Source organism: Oreochromis aureus, linkage group 12 (assembly GCF_013358895.1).
Source record: "Oreochromis aureus strain Israel breed Guangdong linkage group 12, ZZ_aureus, whole genome shotgun sequence".
Classification (NCBI taxonomy): Eukaryota; Metazoa; Chordata; class Actinopteri; order Cichliformes; family Cichlidae; genus Oreochromis; species Oreochromis aureus.
The window spans coordinates 28,180,748-28,203,207 of NC_052953.1; the positions used below are offsets into that span (position 1 = coordinate 28,180,748).

General features: G+C 41.7%; 1 protein-coding gene across 5 annotated transcripts in view; it reads right to left on the minus strand.

Annotated features, from left to right (window-relative positions):
• Positions 1–11,077: 11,077 nt before the first annotated feature.
• Positions 11,078–22,460, minus strand: part of fgfr1a (fibroblast growth factor receptor 1a) — a 28,586-nt gene continuing 17,203 nt past the window's right edge. The window contains exons 7-19 of one of the 5 annotated variants that reach the window (XM_031731278.2): positions 21,969–22,092; positions 20,770–20,960; positions 20,353–20,503; positions 16,743–16,942; positions 16,194–16,339; positions 15,860–15,981; positions 15,301–15,411; positions 14,581–14,771; positions 14,367–14,489; positions 14,209–14,279; positions 13,965–14,102; positions 12,431–12,536; positions 11,078–12,329 (exon numbers count right to left, since the gene is read on the minus strand). In XM_031731278.2, the coding sequence (XP_031587138.1) occupies positions 12,153–12,329; positions 12,431–12,536; positions 13,965–14,102; positions 14,209–14,279; positions 14,367–14,489; positions 14,581–14,771; positions 15,301–15,411; positions 15,860–15,981; positions 16,194–16,339; positions 16,743–16,942; positions 20,353–20,503; positions 20,770–20,960; positions 21,969–22,092 (1,851 nt within the window). In that variant the 3' untranslated portion in view covers positions 11,078–12,152. Of the gene's footprint in view, positions 12,330–12,430; positions 12,537–13,964; positions 14,103–14,208; positions 14,280–14,366; positions 14,490–14,580; positions 14,772–15,300; positions 15,412–15,859; positions 15,982–16,193; positions 16,340–16,742; positions 16,943–19,062; positions 19,208–20,352; positions 20,504–20,769; positions 20,961–21,968; positions 22,093–22,460 lie in introns of all 5 variants that reach the window. The other 4 variants (XM_031731279.2, XM_031731281.2, XM_031731282.2 and 1 more) reach the window with 4 other exon arrangements.

Genomic DNA, 22,460 nt, shown 5'->3' on the forward strand with positions numbered 1-22,460 from the left:
GCTGCTTTCTCTCCACCAGGACCTGTTTGCAGTGCCGCTGACAGTGAATTATTTACTATTACGCATGCAGAAAACCTCTAAAACAGCGGCAGCAGCAGGGAGAGACGGGATGAAGATGAGAGGGTCTCACTTTAGGGCTTGTAGAAGACGTTTCATCAGGTGCAGAATCCCGTCAAGCTTCTGCAGTCAGGAGAGCAGACGAGGAGGCATCAAAGACGCAGGGAAAATGTGCATGCATGACTTCATGTGTCAGTGGTTGTGTGCGTGGGAGGGTGTTTTTATTCTGTCAGCTTCTAAACAGCAGTCAGTGTGGAGATTTTTCTTATTTTGAAGGTATTAAAATAAACATCACTCAAAAACAAGGGAGGAAAAAAATGAGGAAGAAAACATGAATGCTGCCCAATATACAGAAGTGTATTATTATATTATGAAATAACCTGAAATGAGTTTCTCAGTCTCTGCAGTCAAATGTGTAAGTAAATGGGAAAAATGTAATCAGTAACAACAATGGCTGAAAAGCAAAGCCTTGTTTTTTGTCTGTTATTGCTACAGATTGTTTATATGATGATACACGTTGCTTTGATATCTATTTAAATATATAATGCAGGTAATGGGGATCAGACTAAACAAATGTGCAATATGAAACTGTTGGACGCTTCTTAGACTCATCAGTTACAAATATAAGAAAAGTGTACTATTTCTTTGTGCTGACACAACTAAAACCACTGTCTGCACAGCAATTACCCCAAAAGTAAGTTCAATCACCTAACTTGTTTGGTGAGCTTTAGATTTTCAAAAAAGTGTTCTCAATTAAATAATAAATTGAAATCTTGATTGCTTAAATGTTGTAAAACACATACTTACTACTGCTGAATGCAATAAAATGAGCTATAAGAGCCTCTCTTTGTGCCTTTCTACAAGCCCCATTTCTACAAAAACTAATATTTTTTCTTTAGAATATTTTCATTTTGTTTATCAAAACAAGTAGCAACAGTATTATGAAGATAATCATCTAATATCTGATAAACATCAGATTGCCAGCGTGATTTAGACGTAAGCCCTGTCACACTCAGTACTGCCTCCAGACACCAGGTGGTGCTGTTGTCAATAAAATGTACAGCACGTTTAGGGCTCTCAGCTGCACTGTGGCCAAGTAGCTGGTGGCAGGGGCTGCAACCTCAGTGCCAGGCATTACCAGCTTTCCTGCACAACGACTCTGTTGTCACAAGTGCAGAGACCCTGCGACGTGCTGTCTGTCCAGGTCTCAGCACATTGTTCCCAACCCAGACGCACAGCATGTGGTTTTAATCATCTGATTCAAAGCAGCAGCTCTTTGTACTTTTTTTTTTTTTTTTTTTTTTAGAGGGTAACTCTTAACAGACACATGTAACCAAAAGTGTGATTTTGCTTTTGATTTTTTAGTCTCATATTCTCTTCTGATTTACTGTATGAAACACAATCAAACCCTTTATTTGATGTCCAAAAGCAGAAAATACAAAAAAATGTCTGAATGAGGCATACATTTGTAATCTGTTAGATGTTTTGCCTTGGGACAGTCTGATTCATATCTATGAGCAGCTTCTAAAGAGTGTTGTGTTTTTTGAAAAGACATCTTCAAACCCGTGAAGCTGCAGCAACAGCTTTCCAGAAGCAGTTACAAAGTTGGGTGGTGTCCCTTTTGTGCCTTATCCAGTTTAGGAATGCCATTTCCTGTACAGTAGCTATTTTTATTGTTTATTTTCTTTTGTACTCCGTGTGGCGTGTTTGCACTTGTCTCGTTTTTTTTGTGCTAACTGTATTTGTAGATTTATGCAAGTTATGCCAAGTCAGGAGCAGTTAAGTCCTTGCAGAGCTCCACCCAATCCGAAACCTCCGGTGGGAACCAGCATAATTGCATGGCATAAAGAAGGGAGCATGAAACAGCAGCTGGAAACCCTAACATGGCCCATGTGAGGCGGAGGAATCTGAAATGCCGCTGAGCTTAATCCACAAAATTCTCCCCATACAAGTGTACTTAGTAAATCATAGGTGTCGATTTTAAATACTGTTTTGGAAAAATGTGCTGTGTGAATTCAGTCGATCATGACATCAGAGCATGCATGATTTCAGTGTCTTAAACAATGAACCCTTAAAAATTAAACACTGAATTGCTTTGTTTGCCAAGACATAGATGAGAAGTCTTCCAGTCAGCTTTAGTCATGATGTGAGCGTACCCGCAGCAGGCTTTTAGTTCGGCTTAGAACAAAGTGTCACGCAGTTTAGAAGTGCATCAAAGTGGCACCGAGCTTACGATCTACAGTACTGTGCAAAAAAAAAAAAAAATGTTGCCCCTCATTTCTTTATATTTTACTTTGAGATGTTATTTTCAGTAATAGTTCTCCAGGTGTTTTGAACGCACTGCAAAGTTGTTCTTTGGATATTGGCTGCTTTTTCACTCATCGTCAGTCCGGTTCTTGTATCTGACCCTTTCTCAAAGGAATCTTTTTGTTTGTCAAGCCACTTAACACTGACCTGTGGATAAAAAAAAAAAAAAACACTTTGTCATTAGCAGCCTGCTGCAAAAATAATAATAATAAGAAGAAGAATTTATTCCCATTTCTTTAGTTTAATCTATGAAAAATGCCAAAGATAACACCTCTGACAGCTTTAAAATATTATTTTCTTATCAACAAGATGATTCACGAGGACATATTAGCCAAAAACGTGGCTCGGGATTTCAGGGTGGTGTGCAGTGTGTTTTTAAAAAATTCAAATTGTCAACAGTATTTACAGAGGAGGTCAGGGGAGACGTACAGCAGTGTCTACAGCCATATGTAAAACACAGTGGAGGCTCTGTCATAGTTTGTGGCTGCACTTCAGCCAGTGATAGTGACGATCTTATCAAATTTGATGGAATTATAAATACAGAAAAGTGCAGTCAGACTTTGATTAACCATGTAGTACCAATAAGTGTTTGATTGGCAGTGGTTTCATCCTTCAGCATGCTAATGATCCCAAACATACTGCTGAAAGCATACCTATAGAAAAATACACACACGTATTATTGAAGCAGTGTGTGCTGAAGAATAAAAGTGGTCATACCTAATACTGACTTTCAAGCTTAGTAGAACTGTGCAAACTCTGTTTTTCACGTATATACTGTATACATGCATGGAAATCCATGTATGTTTGCATGTTTCAGTAAACTGCCGCACCTACTTCCTATTTCCCTAGCAAAATATAAAGAAACGAGGGGTGGCTCAAGAGTGTTACACAGCACTGTGAATCTCAACAAGAAGCAAATAATACTACAGCTTTTGTGTGTGTGTCATCATTTGTTTAATATCGCATCTCTGCCCATTTTTAGCCCTCCTTTTGGTCTCTACCTATTCCAGAGGAACATATCCCTGTCTGCTTGTTTCTGGCTGCGATTAAAGCAGTTCAAATGAAGCCGTGCATTACATTTGTGGCCTATATAGCAAACACGGAGCAAAAACTGTATATAAAGCACTATTAAACTGAAAAAAGTTGCACACTGTCGCATCATTTTTCACTTTTAATTCTTCATAGTTTTGTTTCAATTAGTTAGTTATAGCCAGCAGAAATAAATAATTTGATATTTTTTCTCATAAGACGAGTAGAACATGAATAATCCAAGGCTTTTTCTGTAACTGCACCAACAGCCCTGAGGATAAACTTCGAGGACTGTGCTTCTACAGGCAGTGCACCCTTAGCACATCTCTCAGTCAGGAATTATATGGAATTAACAGCTGTGCCTTTTGAACGGCTTTGTTTCATATCAGCCCTTCGGGCAATCAAGGAAAGTTCAGCCAAGTTACCACTCACTCTGAGAGCTCAACATTAAGAGGAACACTTGCTGAGTTTGGCAAAAATTAGTCATCGAACATTACAAGTGTTCTCGTCTGCCAGACTCTCACCATCTCATTATATCCTCTGCTGTCTGGCACGAAGTTGTTCTAAAATCCAGGCTTTTCACCTCTTCTCCCCAAAGCCCTGCCTTACCGGGAATCAACCCTATTTGGACAACTGGAACTTTACGTCACAACTCTGTTGAACAGCGTCGCCGTTCTCCTCCGTTTCAAACCCACATCCCATTCTGATTATGTGCCAAGCAGCCTGAAAAGACCTCTCTGTCACTCTGTTTCCATTTCTGTTTGGTTTTCATGGTTTGGCATGGTGACTGTTCAGGAAACAGCAAAGAAAAAAAAACAGAGTAGGAGGAGAGGTGAAAGTTGCTTCACTTCAGTTCTTTTCGGGGAAAATCAGAGCCGCTCGAGGCAGTGGATTCACAAAACTGTCTGACATGTGTGACACTTCCTCTGGAATTCTTTACACGAGGTGATTAACAGAGATAGACAAGGGCACAAATAAACAGGTGATTCTGAGGCATTAAATCATTAACTTCATCTTCAGGTGTCTCCATGAGGCCGTCGGCCAATTGATGCCAGTAACTGAGTTGGCCGAATCTGAGGACAAGCTGACGTCAGGCCTGGTGAGTCAGGAGCCACTGATGCATTCACACGTGACCAAAAATTCAATAAGTTACTAAGTGTCTGTCACAACAGGCCACTTCCGATCACGAATATATCACGTTTGAACTTGTCTTCGACGGCCAATCGCAGAGTCGCAAACATGTCAGTAAAACTGATAATCATTTTATATAAGACAATAAAGCTAGAGCTCTCAGTCAGGTGTTACTACTCCAACTAAGTGAGTGAAATGTGAAAGCAAGGGGCAGAGCACAGGCAGGCTGGATACTTTCAAGGTTTCCTCCCAAACTGTGCCAAGAAAACAACCATTCCAAATTGCTCTAATTCCTTGCCCTGCTATCTCTAAGTGAGGCTCAGTCGCTGGAAGGTATGTCAGCCCATCTCATCCCAGGCTCAATTCAATTAAAGAGAGTACAAAGACATATGGCTCGGGGGCAAGTGATATGATTAGAGTCTTCTGTACGAGGACGCCGCAGCTTTGATTCATACCCTCTTTCATTTGGTCACTCACAGTGCCGGTGTGTGTGGGGGGGAGGGAGGGGGGGATCTGGTGCTGAAACAACTAAGCTCTCTCAGGTGGAGGCTTGCTGAGCTAACCTCTTACAATCAGCTCGTCATGTTGTCATTGTCTTCTCACTGGAAACCGGCTGCGGACAAGAAAATGCTACATGTTTTTCTGTTTATCATCAGTCTGTCATATTGAGACCTTGAACGTCAGGAAAATCCTATAAACTCAAGACTGCGCTACTGTCTTGGTTTCCATTCGGGACAATGCAGAGGAGCAACTGTACCCCGTACCCCCCCCCCTTCGAGCGGAGCTGCCATAAAAGACAAGCGATACGCCTCCTGGGACAGGGATGTGTCGGAGGAATGCGTGTGCAGGTATCCTGCTGCCTGTGGGGACTGTGGAGGAAGGCCCGGCACGCCAGTTGATCCTGCTTGATAAAGGCCCTGACAGGCCCAGATTATATGTCTCAGCCTGGAGGAGGTGTCTGTGTCTCATTCCTGTGCTGAAGAAAGTCGATCTGGTGGGAAAGAGGCGGGACCATGCCTGTAGGCATCAGTTTTTCTATGGACGCCAACACACACACACCTTGTCAGGCAGACACCACTGCCACTACCCCCTCTCCACCCCTCTGCAAGCTCAACACCAAACAAACACACTCACCCATCTCATTTACCTGACCACACCTGTGCCTCAAGACGCCATAAATATTCTTCGGACAAATCATGACAGACATACAGAAGACTGCATTTTGTTTGTTTGTTTTCAGTTTTTTTTTTAAATGCAGGCTTTATTTGGTAAAGTATACACCATGACTAAAGTCACTACGCATCATAGTGACTTTAACGCTTACACTTGAAAAACTACTAATAATGCTTCCCAGCTTTGTGTCACATAGTGCAGGCATACCCGGTACTTACAACATTCTCTCTCCTTACCTTTATAAAACCCTGCGCTCATCCACTTGTTGCCATTAGTCTTGTTTTGATCCTCTGCACCTACATTTAAGTACCAGTAACAACCGCCAAGGACTCAGTAAGTACCCGATCCATACATCAAAGTGATACTGTAAATCACCGGCATTATTATAAAGTGCTGTAGCCCACACACGGAGTACTTTATAACTGCTTTGAAAAATGGGCTAACAGGAGACTGGTTTTATTTTACAGCCTGTGTGCAGTTAAAAAATAATATCAGGAAGCTGTTAAAAATAGATGAAATATATAGATATAGTAAAAACACTGTAACAGATCCTAAATGAATACTGTCAGTGTTTTACATTTTTTGTTAAAATACAGCGTGTTGCTGTAATTTTACATGCAGCAGTGTCTATTTTGGGTCATTTATGTAAACAATGCTGGTTCAAAAGGTCAGACAGGAAATTGCAGGAAAGTGCTGTTATAGGCGTATTTCTCCAGAGTTATCAGGACATTTAGATACTTAAAGAGCAGGAGGCAACAGACCTACACTCACCAGACACTTTATTAGGTACACCTTGCTAGTGCTGGGTTGGACTGCCTTTTGCCTCCAGAGCGGTCTTAATTCTTCGTGGCAAAAATCCAACATAGAGCTGGAAACATTCCTCAGAGATTTCACACAGTTGCTGCAGGTTTGCTGGCTGCACGTCCATGATGCAAATCTGCCTTTCCACCACATCCCAAAGGTGCTAGTATTTCAAATTGCCTTAATCTGGGTTTGAAAGGACGTTTCGCAGTTTTAGGATACACATTCAATATTCTGATGCTCCGTTTGAGCTTCAGCAGGCTGTCTTGATGTGTTTGCATGCCTAAATGCACCGAAATGCTGTGCATGGCGAATTACAGGTCTGTGTTAACAAGCAGTTAAATGGGTGTACCTGTTTAGACTGTAAAATATCCACACATGATAAATACCAGCTATGAAATACATATCATCATTCTCACTGCACTTCATTTACATATAAAACATCTCTATGCTGTGTCTTTCTGTGTATATGGTACCATTTGTACATAGTACAAATCATTATTGACATTTGAAAACTTTCCAGCATTTTTTTTCTACCTTATTTTTCTTATTATATTATTATTTTTATCATTTCCTTATCTGTCCCGTATCTAGCCAACATTTAAGTATTTCAAGTGTAACAGTGTTTAAATAATAACTGATGCTATTAAAAAGCCCTAACTGTCTCAATATTATCCCACAGTTTTCCTTCTTTTTTAGTACTAGTAGGAATGCTTAGTTACTAAATGAAAAGTCAAAACACAAAAACAGCCTTTAGACATTCTGCCTGTGTTTATTATACCAGATGAGAAATAGTTTTTTAATGATACCTTGCAGTAGATAATTATAACTGTAATTACCACGTAGGAAACAGATACTTCCCCATGAACCTTTTTTTTCCTAATGTTTTTCATGATGTAGAGACAGAAAATAGTGAAACACGCAGTGAGTGACAGGGCGTGCCCTAGGCTCACCCCCGTCTGTCATGTCTGTCCCCGAGAGCAGCCGGGGCACCGGGGACCTGTCATAAAGACAAGTCTTCTCACAAACAGAGGCCCCGATCCTCCGCGGATACTGGAACATCAACAACCAAAGTGCACGGATGAGGACTCTGACTGTCATTTCTACTTGAGAAAGCCAGCAGAAGGCTTACGTGCTTTCACAATCTGTTGACAAAATATTTACATCAACATTAGATTTCTGATTCTGCAGAAAGCAGCAAACAACACCCGAAACCACAGCGGTCACATATAGACCCAAAACAGCTGTACGTCATCTTTACTATTGTTTCCGAGGGTGGGGAATCTGTCACAGCGAGCAAACAACAAGAAAATTTAAAATCCACGTCCATGTTGAAATCAACAATCTGTGGTGCTCTGGAGCTAAGCCTGTCTGCTGCGGTTACCCACACACTTAGTGCCTGAACTGTCTTAGCTCCTTTTTTATGTACTTGGCATAAGGAGGAATGTCAGGACAAGAGACACGTCTCCTTCACCTTGCATATGGATGCTGGCCAGAATGATATTCATGAGTTCCAGTACTGTACTGCTGAAACCCCTCTATCAGTCTTTTTTTTTCGTGTGCATTGACAGCTCCCATAAATAATCAGTTCATTTGTGAAGAACCTGATGTGTCGCAGTCCCTTGTTTCCCAGAGACTTAAGAAAGCAGAAACACACACATACACACATGCATCATCAGGGCCATGACTCCCAGGACCCTCTTACCCAACCCTGCAAAGCTGAGAAATGATCCGATCGACGGTGCATCTCCCCCTCCGCAAAGGTGGCGGAGAGTTGAAGGGCAGGTCATCTGTCGCTGCTGACGGGACACACAGGGTGGAGATTAATGGCGATGATCAGACTTTTTTCCCCCCCCACTCCTGCAGATGATAATCCCGAGCTGGAATAAATCAAACCGTCTCTGGTAAACAAGAGCGCGGAGCAATTCATCTAACAGGCCACCAAGGGAATATGCGCAAAAGTCATCTTGCTTATATTACTGACTTTCAGAGAATGTATACAGTTTCAAGATGTGATGGCTATGTTCACAAAGGCCCACCCATTATTGTGTCTGTATGCTGTTAACTGAAGTATTCAGCTAAATAAAAGAAATGTAATGTTCCAAAGAAGACGTGAGCAGACAGACTCTGCAGTTTTTAAAAATGAATCAAATTTAAAGTTCACAGTTTTGAAAATGTACGATTTACCTTACAAGGCTAATGGGTTAAGTCTTGTTTTACTTTAGTAACTCAACTAACACATGGCTAATGGGTGGTAGTGCTAATACTTGGCATTGAAAACATTTGTCAGGGATTTTGGTCCTTATTGACATGACATCATGACACAGTTGCTGCAGACTTGACTTGCGAATCTCCCGCTCACCATCTCAAAGGCTCTCTATTGGACTGAGATCTGGTGACTGTGGAGGCCACATGAGCACAAAGAACTCACTGTCACGTTCGAGAAACCAGTTTGAGATTATTTGACCTTTGTGACAAAGTGCGTTATGGCATTGGCCATTGGGTACACTGTCCTCATAAGGGGATGGGAATGGTCAGCAACAATACTCCGATAGGGCTGTGGTGTTTAAATGATGGTCATTTGGTACTAAAGGGCCCAAGGTGTGCCAAGAAAACCAGAACCACTGATACATGGCAGGATGGATCCATGATTTCATATCATTTAGGGTAAATTCTGACCCTACCATCCCCATGTTGCAGTAGAAATCAAGATTTATTCTAGCAGCCAAAATTTTTTGAATCTTCTATAGTACAATTTTGGTGAACCTGTGTGAAATAGCCGCAGCTGCCCGTTCTTACCAGACACCATGTGGTCTTCTGCTGCTGGAGCCCATTGGATTCAAGGTACAACATGTTGTGTATTCAGAGATGCTCTTCTTCATACCTTGGTTGCATGTAGTGGTTATTTAAGCTACTGTTACCTTCCTACCACCTTGGAGCAGTCTGGCTATTCTCCTCTGACCTCAAAGCATTTTCTCCCAGAGTTTGGATATTTTCTCTTTTTCGGACCATCCTCTGTAAACCATAGAGATTGAGAGGTTGTGCAGGAAAAATCTCAGTAGCTCAGCCTATCAGGCACTAACCACTATGCCAGGTTAAGAGTCGCTTACATCACCTTCCTTCCTCATTCAAATGCTCTGAATTTCAGCAGGTTGTCTTGACCTACATGCCTAAATGCATTGAGTTGCTGTCACATGATTGGCTAAACATTTGTGTTAATGAGTGACAGAGCAGGTATACCTAATGAGGAGGGCAGTTAGTGTAAATGAGTATTTAATCTGTTTGTGGAAGGACAGCACATTTGCAGCATAAGGTCTTCAAAATAAGCAGCTGGTGTAACTGGAGGCAGTTCATCAAGCTGTCCAGAATTGTGCAACAGTGTTGCTGGAGTTTTAACATGCCAGTTCCAGCTGGGCAGTGCTTGGATGGTTTAAATTCCGGTATTTCCAAATCAGTTTGCACCCCCCCTCAATCAGTCCGTGAAGACAAACACAGGATATAGCAAACCCCTTAATCTCTCATCTAAGAAGCCATTTAATTAGATGTTAGCTGTTATGACTGGAGAATGTGACACTAGCAGTAAACATCTTCCCATGTGTCATCAGAGCAAAATATGGACACGCACTAATGGCGATCGTAAATCACAGTCATCAGCTGAAGAGTTTAACTGTTGCTTTACCAGAGTATGGATGAGAGTATGGATGATGAACTTTGCTCTACCAAAACTCTTCCTGTGCCATCTGTTAGAAGGCGATAATGCCCTTCACCTAATGGCACCCCTGCTCCTTACTCAGCACCATTTGAAGGTTATAAAGACAATCCTTGCACGTTCTTTATATTCTTAAATGCAGCTCTTCAGGATCACCTCAGCCACAGCACATGGATACAAGGACAGGTTTCCAGGAGTGAATGAAATTTGTCAGAAAAACAATGAGGTGTTTGAATCCTTGAAGTGGGCACAAGGATACCACCTCGTCACCAGTAAGACGAGGTGGTATCCTTGAAAGCCATCATAAATGGCAGCATTTCAGTTCAACTGTTAATAACCATCTGAATAAAACTAATATAGATTTTTAATCCATTACCAAATAAACTGCTCTCCATTTTTGCAGTAGCACAGTATTGCCATGGAGGCTAACAGCAGTGACCCGAGCTGTAAGAGCAGGCTTTTAAAAAGGCTCGAATGAGCCGTGCCGTGCTGCTGATTTTAGCCTGTTGCATGGAGACTGCAATCCAGGTGATGCATCAGCCAGTGGCAGGAAGCCAGAGGCAGACACGGGCACCAAGGTTGGTGCGGCTGATGGATGGAAGACCAGCAACAGCACTTGCCAAGCCATTCACACCGCCATAAATAACATGTTTACTGCTGGCTGTGGGCTCTCTGCACTTTCCAACATTTCTTCTGATGTCAGCAGCGCATTATCATATCTAATCAGACCTCAGCAACCCGTGTTAACTGGGTGGGAGATTGAAGTGGCCATCGTTCCATCTCTGTAAACACAATTTACATCACCAGCATAAAAATGTTGATATTTATAGAGCGCTTTATGGAGTAGAGTTCAAACGCTGAAAGCTCTGCTAGTTTGTTTATCAACAGCATTTTTATTTAATGTAATCCTTTTTTATGATGACATACGTGTTCTGTAACCCTTTTGTCAGAAGTTATATGGCAGCAAATGTAACCCCTGTTAAAGCATTTACAGTAGGAAACAAGTTCATCACATGAGAAGGTACGCACGGTGGGAGTCCATGACTGAAGCAAATTGTTCTGGATATTAACAAGCATGGCATACAACCAGAAATATTTACAGTTGTGACCATCCTTGAAGTTAAATGAAAAGACCATTTCCACACAGACTCAGACTCACACACACACACACACACACTTTTCTGCTGGAAGGACATCCAATATACTGGGGGGGTTAACTCAAAGCTGTGACACAGTGAGCAAGAAAAATGGCCATGTAATCGTTATCAATTTTTAAAATACCCTCATGGAACAACTGCCCCTAAAGACTAAGGTCAAAAATGGATCAAGCAGAAGCATCCTTGTACAAAATAAAGTACGTCAATTATGGTAATAAAAATAAGAATACAGTGTAAATATATATTTGTATTCATAAATTCCTAACTGTATGTACAAGATGATAATGAGTGGTGCAGTGGACCACGGTGCTGCACATCTCTCTGTAGTATCTTCTCTGATTTGGTCTGAAAAGCAGAGTGCCGCCCTTCACCTCTGATCAAACACACATTGACGAACAAATAAACCCAAACATATAAAACCCCAACATAATCGGTCCCTTCGATCCTCCTGCCCGACTTTGGAATGCCCAGAGTGATGAGAAAAGTCAGTCTCTTTTCTGGTGCTGTGAGCCAGTCCCGGTAATACAAAGTGCTCATGAACACAGCCACCAACAAGAAGTGGGAAATGGCTGCAATCTGCAGTTCATGTGCTCCAAGCAAGCTCAACAAGGTGTCTCCGAGCTCCCTCTCCGCAAAGCACCAGTGGGTTTAAAAAAAAAAAAAATATATATATATATATATTTTTTTTTTTTCTTTTTAGCTTCATCTCTGGGAATATGGGGAGAGTCCAACCCCGTGAGGCAGGGAGTGGAGAAAGTGTCAGTGTTGGTCTGAAAGAACAGGAGGTATCAGCGTTTCTTGATGGCTGCCCCATTGGAGTGAGGAGGGAACTTGGGCAGGCATGGCTCCTCTGCTCCGGCATCATGCGAGAAAACCGAGTCCTCTCCGGACGAGCAGGTGGAGCTCCGGGTATCCGGGTAGCTGGGTGAATATTGGTCCAAAGGTACTGAAAGCTCCAAATACTCCTGCAGTTAGAGGGAGAAAAAAATGAAGCATTGCACTTCCCAAACAAAAGGCAGACATATCTGCTGCTTCTGTGCTTGCTGAGGAGAGGACCACTACTGACCTGGTTGGATGTCATGGCTAGAGCACGATCCAGGTCCTCTACTAGCTGTTTGAATGTGGGTCTCTGAGAAGGCACAGCATGCCAGCAATCCCTCATCATCATATACCTGTGGAAATCAGCAAAATATATACATTTTAAAAATGACACCGCTTGGTTTTATTGTTCTAGCCATCTGTCATTTCTCCTTACATTCTTAAACTCTAAATCAGATTTAATTTTAAACCTTTAAGGCAGGGGTCCCCAATCTCAGTCCACGGGAGCCAGTGTCCCTGCAGGTTTTAGATCTCACCCTGGGTCAACACACCTGAATCACATGATTAGTTCATTACCAGGCCTCTGGAGAACTTCAAGACATGTTGAGGAGGTAATTTATCCATTTAAATCAGCTGTGATGGATCAAGGACACCTAAAACCTGCAGGGACACCGGCCCTCGTGGACTGAGATTGGGGACCCCTGCTTTAAGGACTGAAAATTCATTCAAATTAACTGAAACTCAGCTGCAGCTGACAGTCCATCGCAGCTGGACAACATGTTTCAGCTGGAGATAATTCAGTCTTTAAGCGTTTCATTTCACCAGCACAGCAAAAGAATAAATAAAAAGGTCACAAAGCATCATTGCAATCCGCGCGCCAGGATTTTTCCGATATACAAAAACGTGGGTAATGTAAATATAAATGCTAACTGTTTAAACCAAGCATGGAAAGTGTTAGAGGGTGTTTATTTCAAACAGCATTTCCCACACAATTACACTACATTTGTCCATTTATATGCACGGCTACATACACGCAAAAGAAGGCACTTTTGCGCCACTTTACCAAATACCAAACAGCGTTCTTTCTGCTATGGATCAGTTCCACGTTCTGTGGGTTCTAGAAAAGCAGAATGTGGACTACTGTTACCAACAGTAGCTCATAGTGGTGGGGTTGTCTGTTCAATCGTGGGGAGAGATTCTAACTGGGTACTAAATGCATCCACCGGTAGGGAAACATGAGATGGGAAGGGTCAGTGCTTGCTGGGTAGCTATGACTGAAGTTTCAAAATAAGAGTGAGGGAATCATCCACTAGTTTATTAAATAATAATAATAATAATAATAATAATAATATTAAATTTAGATAAAAATAAAAACTGCAAAACGCACTTGGGCGACTGTGGCAGGTATAGTCGCTGTGTGAGAGACTTGTTAGACAACACCCACCTTCCTGTACTAGAAGGCATTACTTATCAGTGGCTTTGACTTTTAAATGACAAAGCAAATTGGACAAAATGCAATGCAAACAACCCACAGCCCTCAGTCACTATGCTACTGATACAGGAATAATATCAATCAGATACAGCGTAGCTCAGATCCTTATTACATTTATGGGCTATAATCTGGAAGGAGGTAGTGATTTTTATAGTTTAGATTTATTAATTTTAAGAAAAAAAATAAACGTGCCATTTCACATTTCCCTGTTTGGTTTACCTTTTCAAATATGAAAATGCTAGAAAAGTCTGCAGAACATTCTGGTTTTCTGTGTGTAGTGATTCCTTACAGCTCATGTGTACATGTTGAAGGCTTGTCCATACGGTGACCTTCCTTCAGCAGCTTGAACAGCTCTTCCACTGGAACGCCAGGATATGGAGAGCCTCCTAGCGTGAAGATCTCCCAAAGCAGCACCCCAAATGACCAGCTGCAGGAGGAAATAAACGGGACCATCTAAGTTTTCTGCACGACTAAATGTTAACTTCACTTTCCATCAAGATTGAATTAGCAGAGAAATGGCACAAGATACTCACACATCACTTTGGTGTGTGTATATCCGGTCAAACAGAGCCTCTGGAGCCATCCACTTCACTGGCAAACGACCCTTTGGGAAACATATGCACATTACTTGGCCATTTACAAAAAGAAAAGGTTCATATGTGAATAATATGAAACAAATAAGGCCACTCACATTGGTGGTCTTCTTATAATAGTCAATGTGGTGGATATCTCTTGCTAGGCCAAAGTCAGCTATTTTCATCACATTGTCATCCGTTACCAAAACATTGCGAGCTGCAAGGTCTCTGTGGATGCACTGCAATGATAAAATACGACATTAATACAATGAAATATTTTTAATAGATTTATTTATTTCTGAAAAGGTGAGAATTACTAGTTGTGGTTACCTTTTTGGAGGCCAAATACTCCATGCCCCGGGCCACTTGGTAAGCGAAGGACACCAGATCTTTGATAGACACATTCTCCACAGGAACTTGGTCAGGGTTGGAGCAGTACTCCATACCCGGCGGGCGGCGAGCTCGTAGATACTCTCGCAAGTTGCCCTTGGATGCATATTCAACTATCACATATAGAGGACCTAAAAATGATTGGAAGAAATCCAAACGCAAGTCAGATTTTATGCAGGGTCAGTTCATACAGCTTGCCTGTACAAGGAAACATAATCATTAAATCCATAAAACGATGCCATGCATTATTCAATTATAGATGAAGATTTCACAACAGAAATTATAGCGACACTAATGACAGCAAGGGCAGTAAGGACAATATAAACTACATGCGCAAGAGTGTGTATTTATAGCATGAGATAAGTTGAGTAAAATGAACAAAGAGCTTTGTGTAGCAGTGTGAAGGCAACAGAGCGATGTGCACAGCATGGTCATTAGAGACTAGTTTCCTTTAGTTTTTCGTCAGGGATGATTGGACAGAAATGACAGCAGCTGCGGTCGATTCAAACTGCGAGCTCGGAAGCTGGTGTCAGAATCATTTATGCATGCTTTTCTACACATCCCTCAGAGTAAGGTTCACAGCAACATTGTTATCTGAGGGACAGCAGTGAGTGTGAGCAGAACAGGGCAGGTTGGCTGCAGCCCCCTAACTGGACCTACCATCCTGTGTGCAGGCTCCCAGCAGATTAATGATGTTCTTGTGCTTCCCAATGATCTTCATCATCTCCATCTCTGAAATGAGGTCTGACAGGTCTTTCTCTGTTGCATCAGCTGTAAGATGAGGGAAATAAATTTCAGTGATTAGTCCATGTTCTGTTAGTGAAAAGGCCAAAAAGGCCTCACAATAATCACCTTGCAAAGTATATACACCAACACTGGAGCTCGTAAGGAGTTGGCTGCCGCCTGTGAAACACTCCCTGGGGAAAAGCACTTAAAGTGCGAAAGAATAAACAATATTTTCTCTGAATCTTCACTCTGCCGTGCAGTTTAAAGGACACTATTTTATATAGGATGTCAAGGGTCCTAATAAATTTTTACTTCACTCTCCAATTTGTACAATGGCTGGAATCTAGTGGCAGAATCTGTTAATCACTTTGTTGTTCAAGCCTTCTAATTCCTGTTGCCTGGACTTGAGTTAAAATTGATAACTCTACAGTGAAGAACTTATTCCAGTTGAGCAAATCACTCTCCTCAACTCTACTGTGTACAATTTACTTACCTTTCAACATTTTGACTGCAACCTTGGTAACACGGTTTGGCTTTTCTTTGTCCAGACCAACCGCTTCCCCCATCACCACCTGGCCAAAGCATCCTTCTCCCAGTGGCTTCCCAAGAACAAGTCTACGGGGGGAAGAGGCACCAGACTGCTTTTAGCACACACTGCAGTTTGCCTCCAAATCAACTGTGTGTGAGATAAACTCTTGCCTCAACTCTGAGGCCTGCAGTTTAAGTGTTGCATAAGATCACCTTGACAGTAACTTTTTTTTTGTCCATGTGAATGCAGCAACTTTACTCCATGTTCCTGATCTTTGAATGCTTAGCCCTAGACGTACCTGTCCCGAGGAAGCTCCCAGCGAGGATCTTGCGGCAGCTCACACTCGGACACTCCAGACAACATCGGAGAACCACTAGAAGAGAGGCGGGAGGGACGGACTAGCATCACTCCAGAGTGGATGGAAGAACTTGAGTCCACAGACACCTGAGGTAAGAAACAGTGACATTACTCCTCTCACAGTGGAACCAACACTTTTAGGAGTCGTTATAGCAGAGAAGAGGATATATAAAAAAAAAAACAAAAGGTACCATGTAAAAACCACCCTTGTGGTCCAGGCATTGTGTACCATGCCAGGTCCAGAGTCTAAGCACTCCTTAAATAAATAAACTTACCTGATGTACAAGAATTCAAGGATCTACAATGAGCCTGAAAGCTCCATGAATACATTAAGTGTTAGGCTGGTACTGATAAAGGGTACGGTGAAAATGTGCAATTAAGTCACAAACGTCAAACATAAACACTGAAAATCTTTGAATTAAAAAATATATTTATATGAGAAAACAAATGGTGGTTAAGTATAAATATTCCAAACCCCCTATCTACTTTCTGTTACCTGTCTGCGCAGAGGGATGCTTTTGGCCAGCTTGTGGACGGCTAGCTGACTGTTGAAGTCACTCTTCTTTGAGGAGGTGGTGCGAATCTTGACAATAATTGCAATTGCAATCATAATGGCTATGAAAAAGAAGCCCACACAGTAGATGACCACCTCCAGGTAGGTGTGGCTGGCTGGAGAGTAGTGTGGGGGTGCTAGGTTTGAGGGGGCAGGGTGACAAGGAGCAGGGAGGAAAAAGGTCAGCTGTCATGAATAAACTGACTGCATACTCAAACACACCCATTCATCACAAATTAAAAACAAACAGTCTACTCAAACACGCACCCACCCACAAACACACAAACACACACACACACACACACACACACACACACACACACACACACGTCTATGTCTAAAAGTCAGAGCCTTACACACCAGTGCATATGGGAATTGAATGCCCCCAAGCTCAGGGTGTTACTTTAAATACTTTGTGTATTGAGGATATACCATAAATTGCAGTGCAGAAATTTAGCTGGGAACTATTTTGTGTTAATGACTATGTAAGAGTAACGGTGACAAAGACTCGGACTTTCACACAGAATAGAGCACTTCACACATAATGTTTCAAAACTGCACATCATTTCTACATCAAAAAGTAAGTCTGTTTCTATTTGTAGGCCTAAAGCAGCAAACCACAAACCATGAGATCAGTGCGGTAATTTAACTGCTTCACTTGATCAATACAAAATGTATTTGTGACTTCATCTGGAATGCAATTTTTAACAGACTGTGTGTTGGTGCTGGTAATGCCAAGTTTTTTACAAAAAAAAGAAAAAAAAGAAAAGAAAAACATTGCAAATAAATAGATAAAAGGCAAAACTTAAAAACAAATTTTATGGTTCAGATCTTGTTTTTTTCCTCCCAAACTGTGAAAAACACCAATGTTTAGTCATACCAGTAATAGGGGTGTAATGGATTCCAGTTTTAGTAGGAGAAAAAAACGGTTCGATCATACATTGGTTTGGAATGTAGCTTTATACTTAGGAGCTGGATATTAGGGATATTTGTTCCGAGTTTGTTTTTCTTCTTCTAGGAGAAATTTCTAGTAGCGAAAACCTGGGCTTCAAACTGCTTTGGCTCTTTGAATTTGGGGGATATCCTTAATATGGTCACCTCAGGCATGCAGCTTTGGCTGATATTTGCAGAGGACAGCCAATCAAAATACAGCGGGCTTAAAATAATGGTGGCCTTTAAAGGGAGAGAAAGCTAAAATAGCTTGATTAAGGCAGAGGATGAACTCGGGGGCTACAGCATGAAAAGTTGCTCTAGTAGAATAAAAGAACAGAAATATAAAGAGAGAAATAAAGGCCAATTCAATGTGAGATTTTATTTTTTCAAAATAAGACAGCGTGCTCATAGTGGATATAAATTCTTGAAAGACTTACTCTAGTTTCCCATCGTCTACCCAAATTGCTTAATTTTAATTAATATTCGGATAAGTTAAGTATTACCAATGAAAATTGCACTCATGTATGTTGTTGCCCGGCGCTAGAAGGAGAAAAAAAACAAACAAACCCCAAAACAAAACAAAAAAAAACTCCAAATAATCTGTGTCATATGTTAAACTGTACATCCCAAACCAAAGATGCCATACCGACTGAAGTGTACAGTTGCATCCCTAACCAACACCAGCAACACAAGAGAGCTACACTTGTGTGAAGAGGTTGACTGACAAGCAGCTTGATAATTGGACAAATGCCCATTCCAGTCCTCAGGAATGAGACCATCCACTACAGCCAATTATCAAAACCAGCTGCTGTGCTCACAGCAGGAAATGACATCAGCAAAACATGTCATTTGTAGAGCTTGTCAAAGAAAATCAGCTTAACAGCAAACCAAATGCAAACACCAATTAAAGGGAAGAACAGAAGAGACAGTTTGAAGTGAAATCTTATCAGAGCGGCCAAACAACCCTTCTCTAAAAAAAACGTGATCATTAAATGTATTCCTGCCTGGAAGACAGAAAAAGGGGGGGAAAAAAAAAAAAAAAAAAAAAAAAAAAAAAAACCTGGACAGTGCTTGGATTGTTTGGCATGTTCTGATATCATTTAGAAACAGAGTATGATTCATATTCTCCCATCTAAAGAATTTAGATGGAGCAGGAACCATGCTGAGCACAGAGACAGAGCAAAGTTTTTTTAGTATTTGTAATGTGCCCTGGCTTCCCCCTACATTTTTACCAGAACTGGTAAAAATGTGAAGGTGGACAGCCAGGCTTGCATTGAAAAAGGGAAGGAATGGAAATATAGAGGAGAGACAGAACCACTGATACCTTCAAAAACGGTCAACCATGCAGAGTGATGAGAGTACCCGATAGAATTGCCTGCCAAGCAGGTATACTCCCCAGCGTCATCAAAAGACACATTTCTCAGTTGAAGGACTTCCATTTCCTTGTCCGTGGTGTTAACGCCAGCGGTCTAGAAAATAACAAAGGAAGCACACCCAATAAGAGGCCCAAGAAGGAAAGGGGACCACGAGTAAAGGATTCTGAAAGCGAAAGTGGATGGAAGAGCGTTCTCCTCCTTGATCCAACACCATCTGCCCAAAAGGTAACACCTAAAGCCCCTGCAGAGGACTGCTCAGAGAGAGCCCTCCCGTATCTGTTAGTGGAAAGATGGTTATGTTAAGTTTGTACTGTGGAACCCCACACAGGGCCACACCATCACCACATCAAATACCTTAGTCTCATCTCTACATGCAAGAGATGGGCATGGAAACTCCACAGCAGAACAGACCACACTCACAATGTATTTATAGCCCTGTGTTGAATCCATGTTATGTTATGTTCTAGTTTACTTTGCTGCAGCAACATTGTGGGAATATAAACCTGCTGCCTGGTGTGACTGCTTTACTCTACAACTGCCAAAACTAGTGCTCAATTTGGCGCTAATAAAAATAACAATGGTACTTTAACTGAAATTACTGCAGTAAGGAAAGTCATCAGAACTGATTGCCAGATATAGCTACAGCCCATTACATATAGTCTGCTTCACAGCAGTATCTTGTTGCAAATCAATACGCTGTGTTTACAAAGTGCATTGCTGCCGAGCATACCAATCACAGATATTATGGACTACATTACCCCAACATGTAGTTACATTATGGGGCAGTGCATGCAGGATAACAATACGGTTTTCTACTACACTGCAGAGACAGCGTAGATTTAAAAGAGGACTATAAATCAAGCTAGAAATTCACACTCACACAAACTATAAACATTTGGGGGTGGGGTGGGGAGGGGGTGAACCGTGTACAGAGGACTTTGAAGGGCAAGGGAGCGAGAGTAATGGAAGATGGCAAGAGAGGCCCTTATTAGGAGGGCATAGCACAGGATTGGGGCAGGAATGAGAATGGGTCCAACATAAACCTGAGACTAAACACTTTCAACTGTTCTGCTGGGAATTTTCCATAGCGTCATTTACAGTCAGGAGCACCAAGGATAGAGGAAGGGAGGGAGGAGAGAAACAGCTGAGGTTGTCTCAAGTTATGCGGGTCTAGTTTTTCCAGGTGGTCCTAGAAGCGCCTCCACTGTGTCGTCCCTGTGCTACAGCGTGGTGGTTACCTGTGGGTTCATATCTGATGACAGTCAGCCAGGCCGACTGACTGACCTCTCCTATATAATTGGACACTTTACATATATACTCTCCGCTCTCCTCCTCTGTCACATTGTAGAGGGTCAGCACTTGAGCGTCCGAGCTATTGACCCCAGAATGCTGGAAACAAAAACAAGTTATGTGCAGCACAGAAGAAAAAGGAGGCTGATACAGGATATCTGAGGGGTTTGTGTTGGTTATTTCACAGTTAAAATGGCAAACAAAAACTTCAGACAGTTCTTAACAGTTATAGAAAATGACTGGAGGAAATAAAGAAGTATTACAGAAAGTAACATACAAATCACTCCATGCTAAAGAACTTCACTTTTTATTTTTTAAGTGATGAATTTGGCCTGTTGCTTCAGGATGACAGACTAATCTCCTACCTTGAGGACGCGAACGTAAGGTAACCCATCTGGACCAGTACGGTTCCCATTGACCTCGATGTGCTTTAACCACTGAATGTGGGGCTGAGGGTCGCTGAACACCTTGCACTCAAACTCCACATCACTTCCTACTACTACAGTGCGATTAGCTGGCAGGCCAGCCTGCAGGATGGGCCTGTGTGGAGAGCGCTCTGCAACAAAACCGGAAAAAACAGACGTATGTTACTTTTGACATTTGGTCATCAGTGAAGCAAGCGCATAATATAAAGCTAAGTGTGCAAAAATTTACACACACGGCTGACTGATTTTCAAACAAAAGCCAATAAAACTACTGTCACCTGCTTTATTACTGGAAAATGACTGGGACTGAAGGTTGCTCACTCATTTGGTTTGACACTGTATTTTCAGGCTACACTTTCTAAATTACACACCATAATGGAGATTTAATGTGGGTGCATCCTCAGCTATATGCTGGTTGTGTAATTATTAAGAGTTATCAGGCAGGAAAGCAAGTTAAATGCCTCCTCTGGTGCAGTTACGGTGAAGTGAAATGTTCTTGCAGACCCATTTTGATGACTAATAACTCTCCAAAGTAAACTTGCAGGCCAAGAACCTGGCAGGATATCAGCTGTGGAGGATTTCCTTACCGAGACATCCATGGGGGACTTTGAAAGCACTTGCGACAGTGCTTTCTCCACACTGTGGAACAATCTTAATGTTCATCAGGCTCAGATGCCTGAGGCCAGGAAAAGCCCAGGGGACGCCGGTGGTGGAGGAAGTGGAACCATGATTTATAAAGACCAATGGTGCAAGAGCGAGTCAAAGAGTAGGCCCTAGAGGAGTAATCACTTCTCTCTTCTACTTGTACCCATCACTTCTGCCACAAGTAATGCCTGTTTTAGACTTCAGCAGGGAATATTTGTAGACCCTGCTGCCATTCATGAGTCCTATGATTATTATTTCTTATATTGAGACAAGGATTGTTAAGTTTGCATGTTCTCCTTGTGCCTGGTGGTTTGATGGACTGGGAAACCTGTCCAGGGAACACCCAATGTCAAGTGGAATACGCTCCAGATAAGTAGTTAGAAAACTAAGTGCTTACCAACTTGAGATTCACAAATGTTCAACAGGTGACTAAAACAACAATTGCAGTTTTACTAGAAAGTTACATATGATTAACAATTTCTACGAACTCTTACCGACTACATCTAGCTGATAGGTGTGATTAATGCTGCCATACTTGTTTTCCACCACACAGGTATAGTTTCCCTTGTCAGAGGGCACTACAGATTCCATGATGATGGTCCACATATGGTCACGGACCTAAAAGTGATTTTGAGAAAAAAAGTTAGTATAATTTCTATACAATAGCACTTGGTGGCTAAAATGTAAATCTGAAGAAAGTAGTAACTTTATGAGTCAGTAACTGAAACCATAGCTCTGGGTGGAGATTCTTTAATTTGCAGTAAATTCTTGATTTAGTTTCAGCCCACCATAGAATAGCTTAAAATAATGTGATATCCCACAATTTCTAAGATGCGACTTCAAAACTCAAATATTCAATAAAATGTTATTATAACAAATGAGGCAACAGAGATGTTTATCAGGAAAACATTCATCTGAATCCCCATCTGTTCTCTCCCAATATGAATGATCATAAATCACATTTTTTTCATTTTAAAGCAATAGCT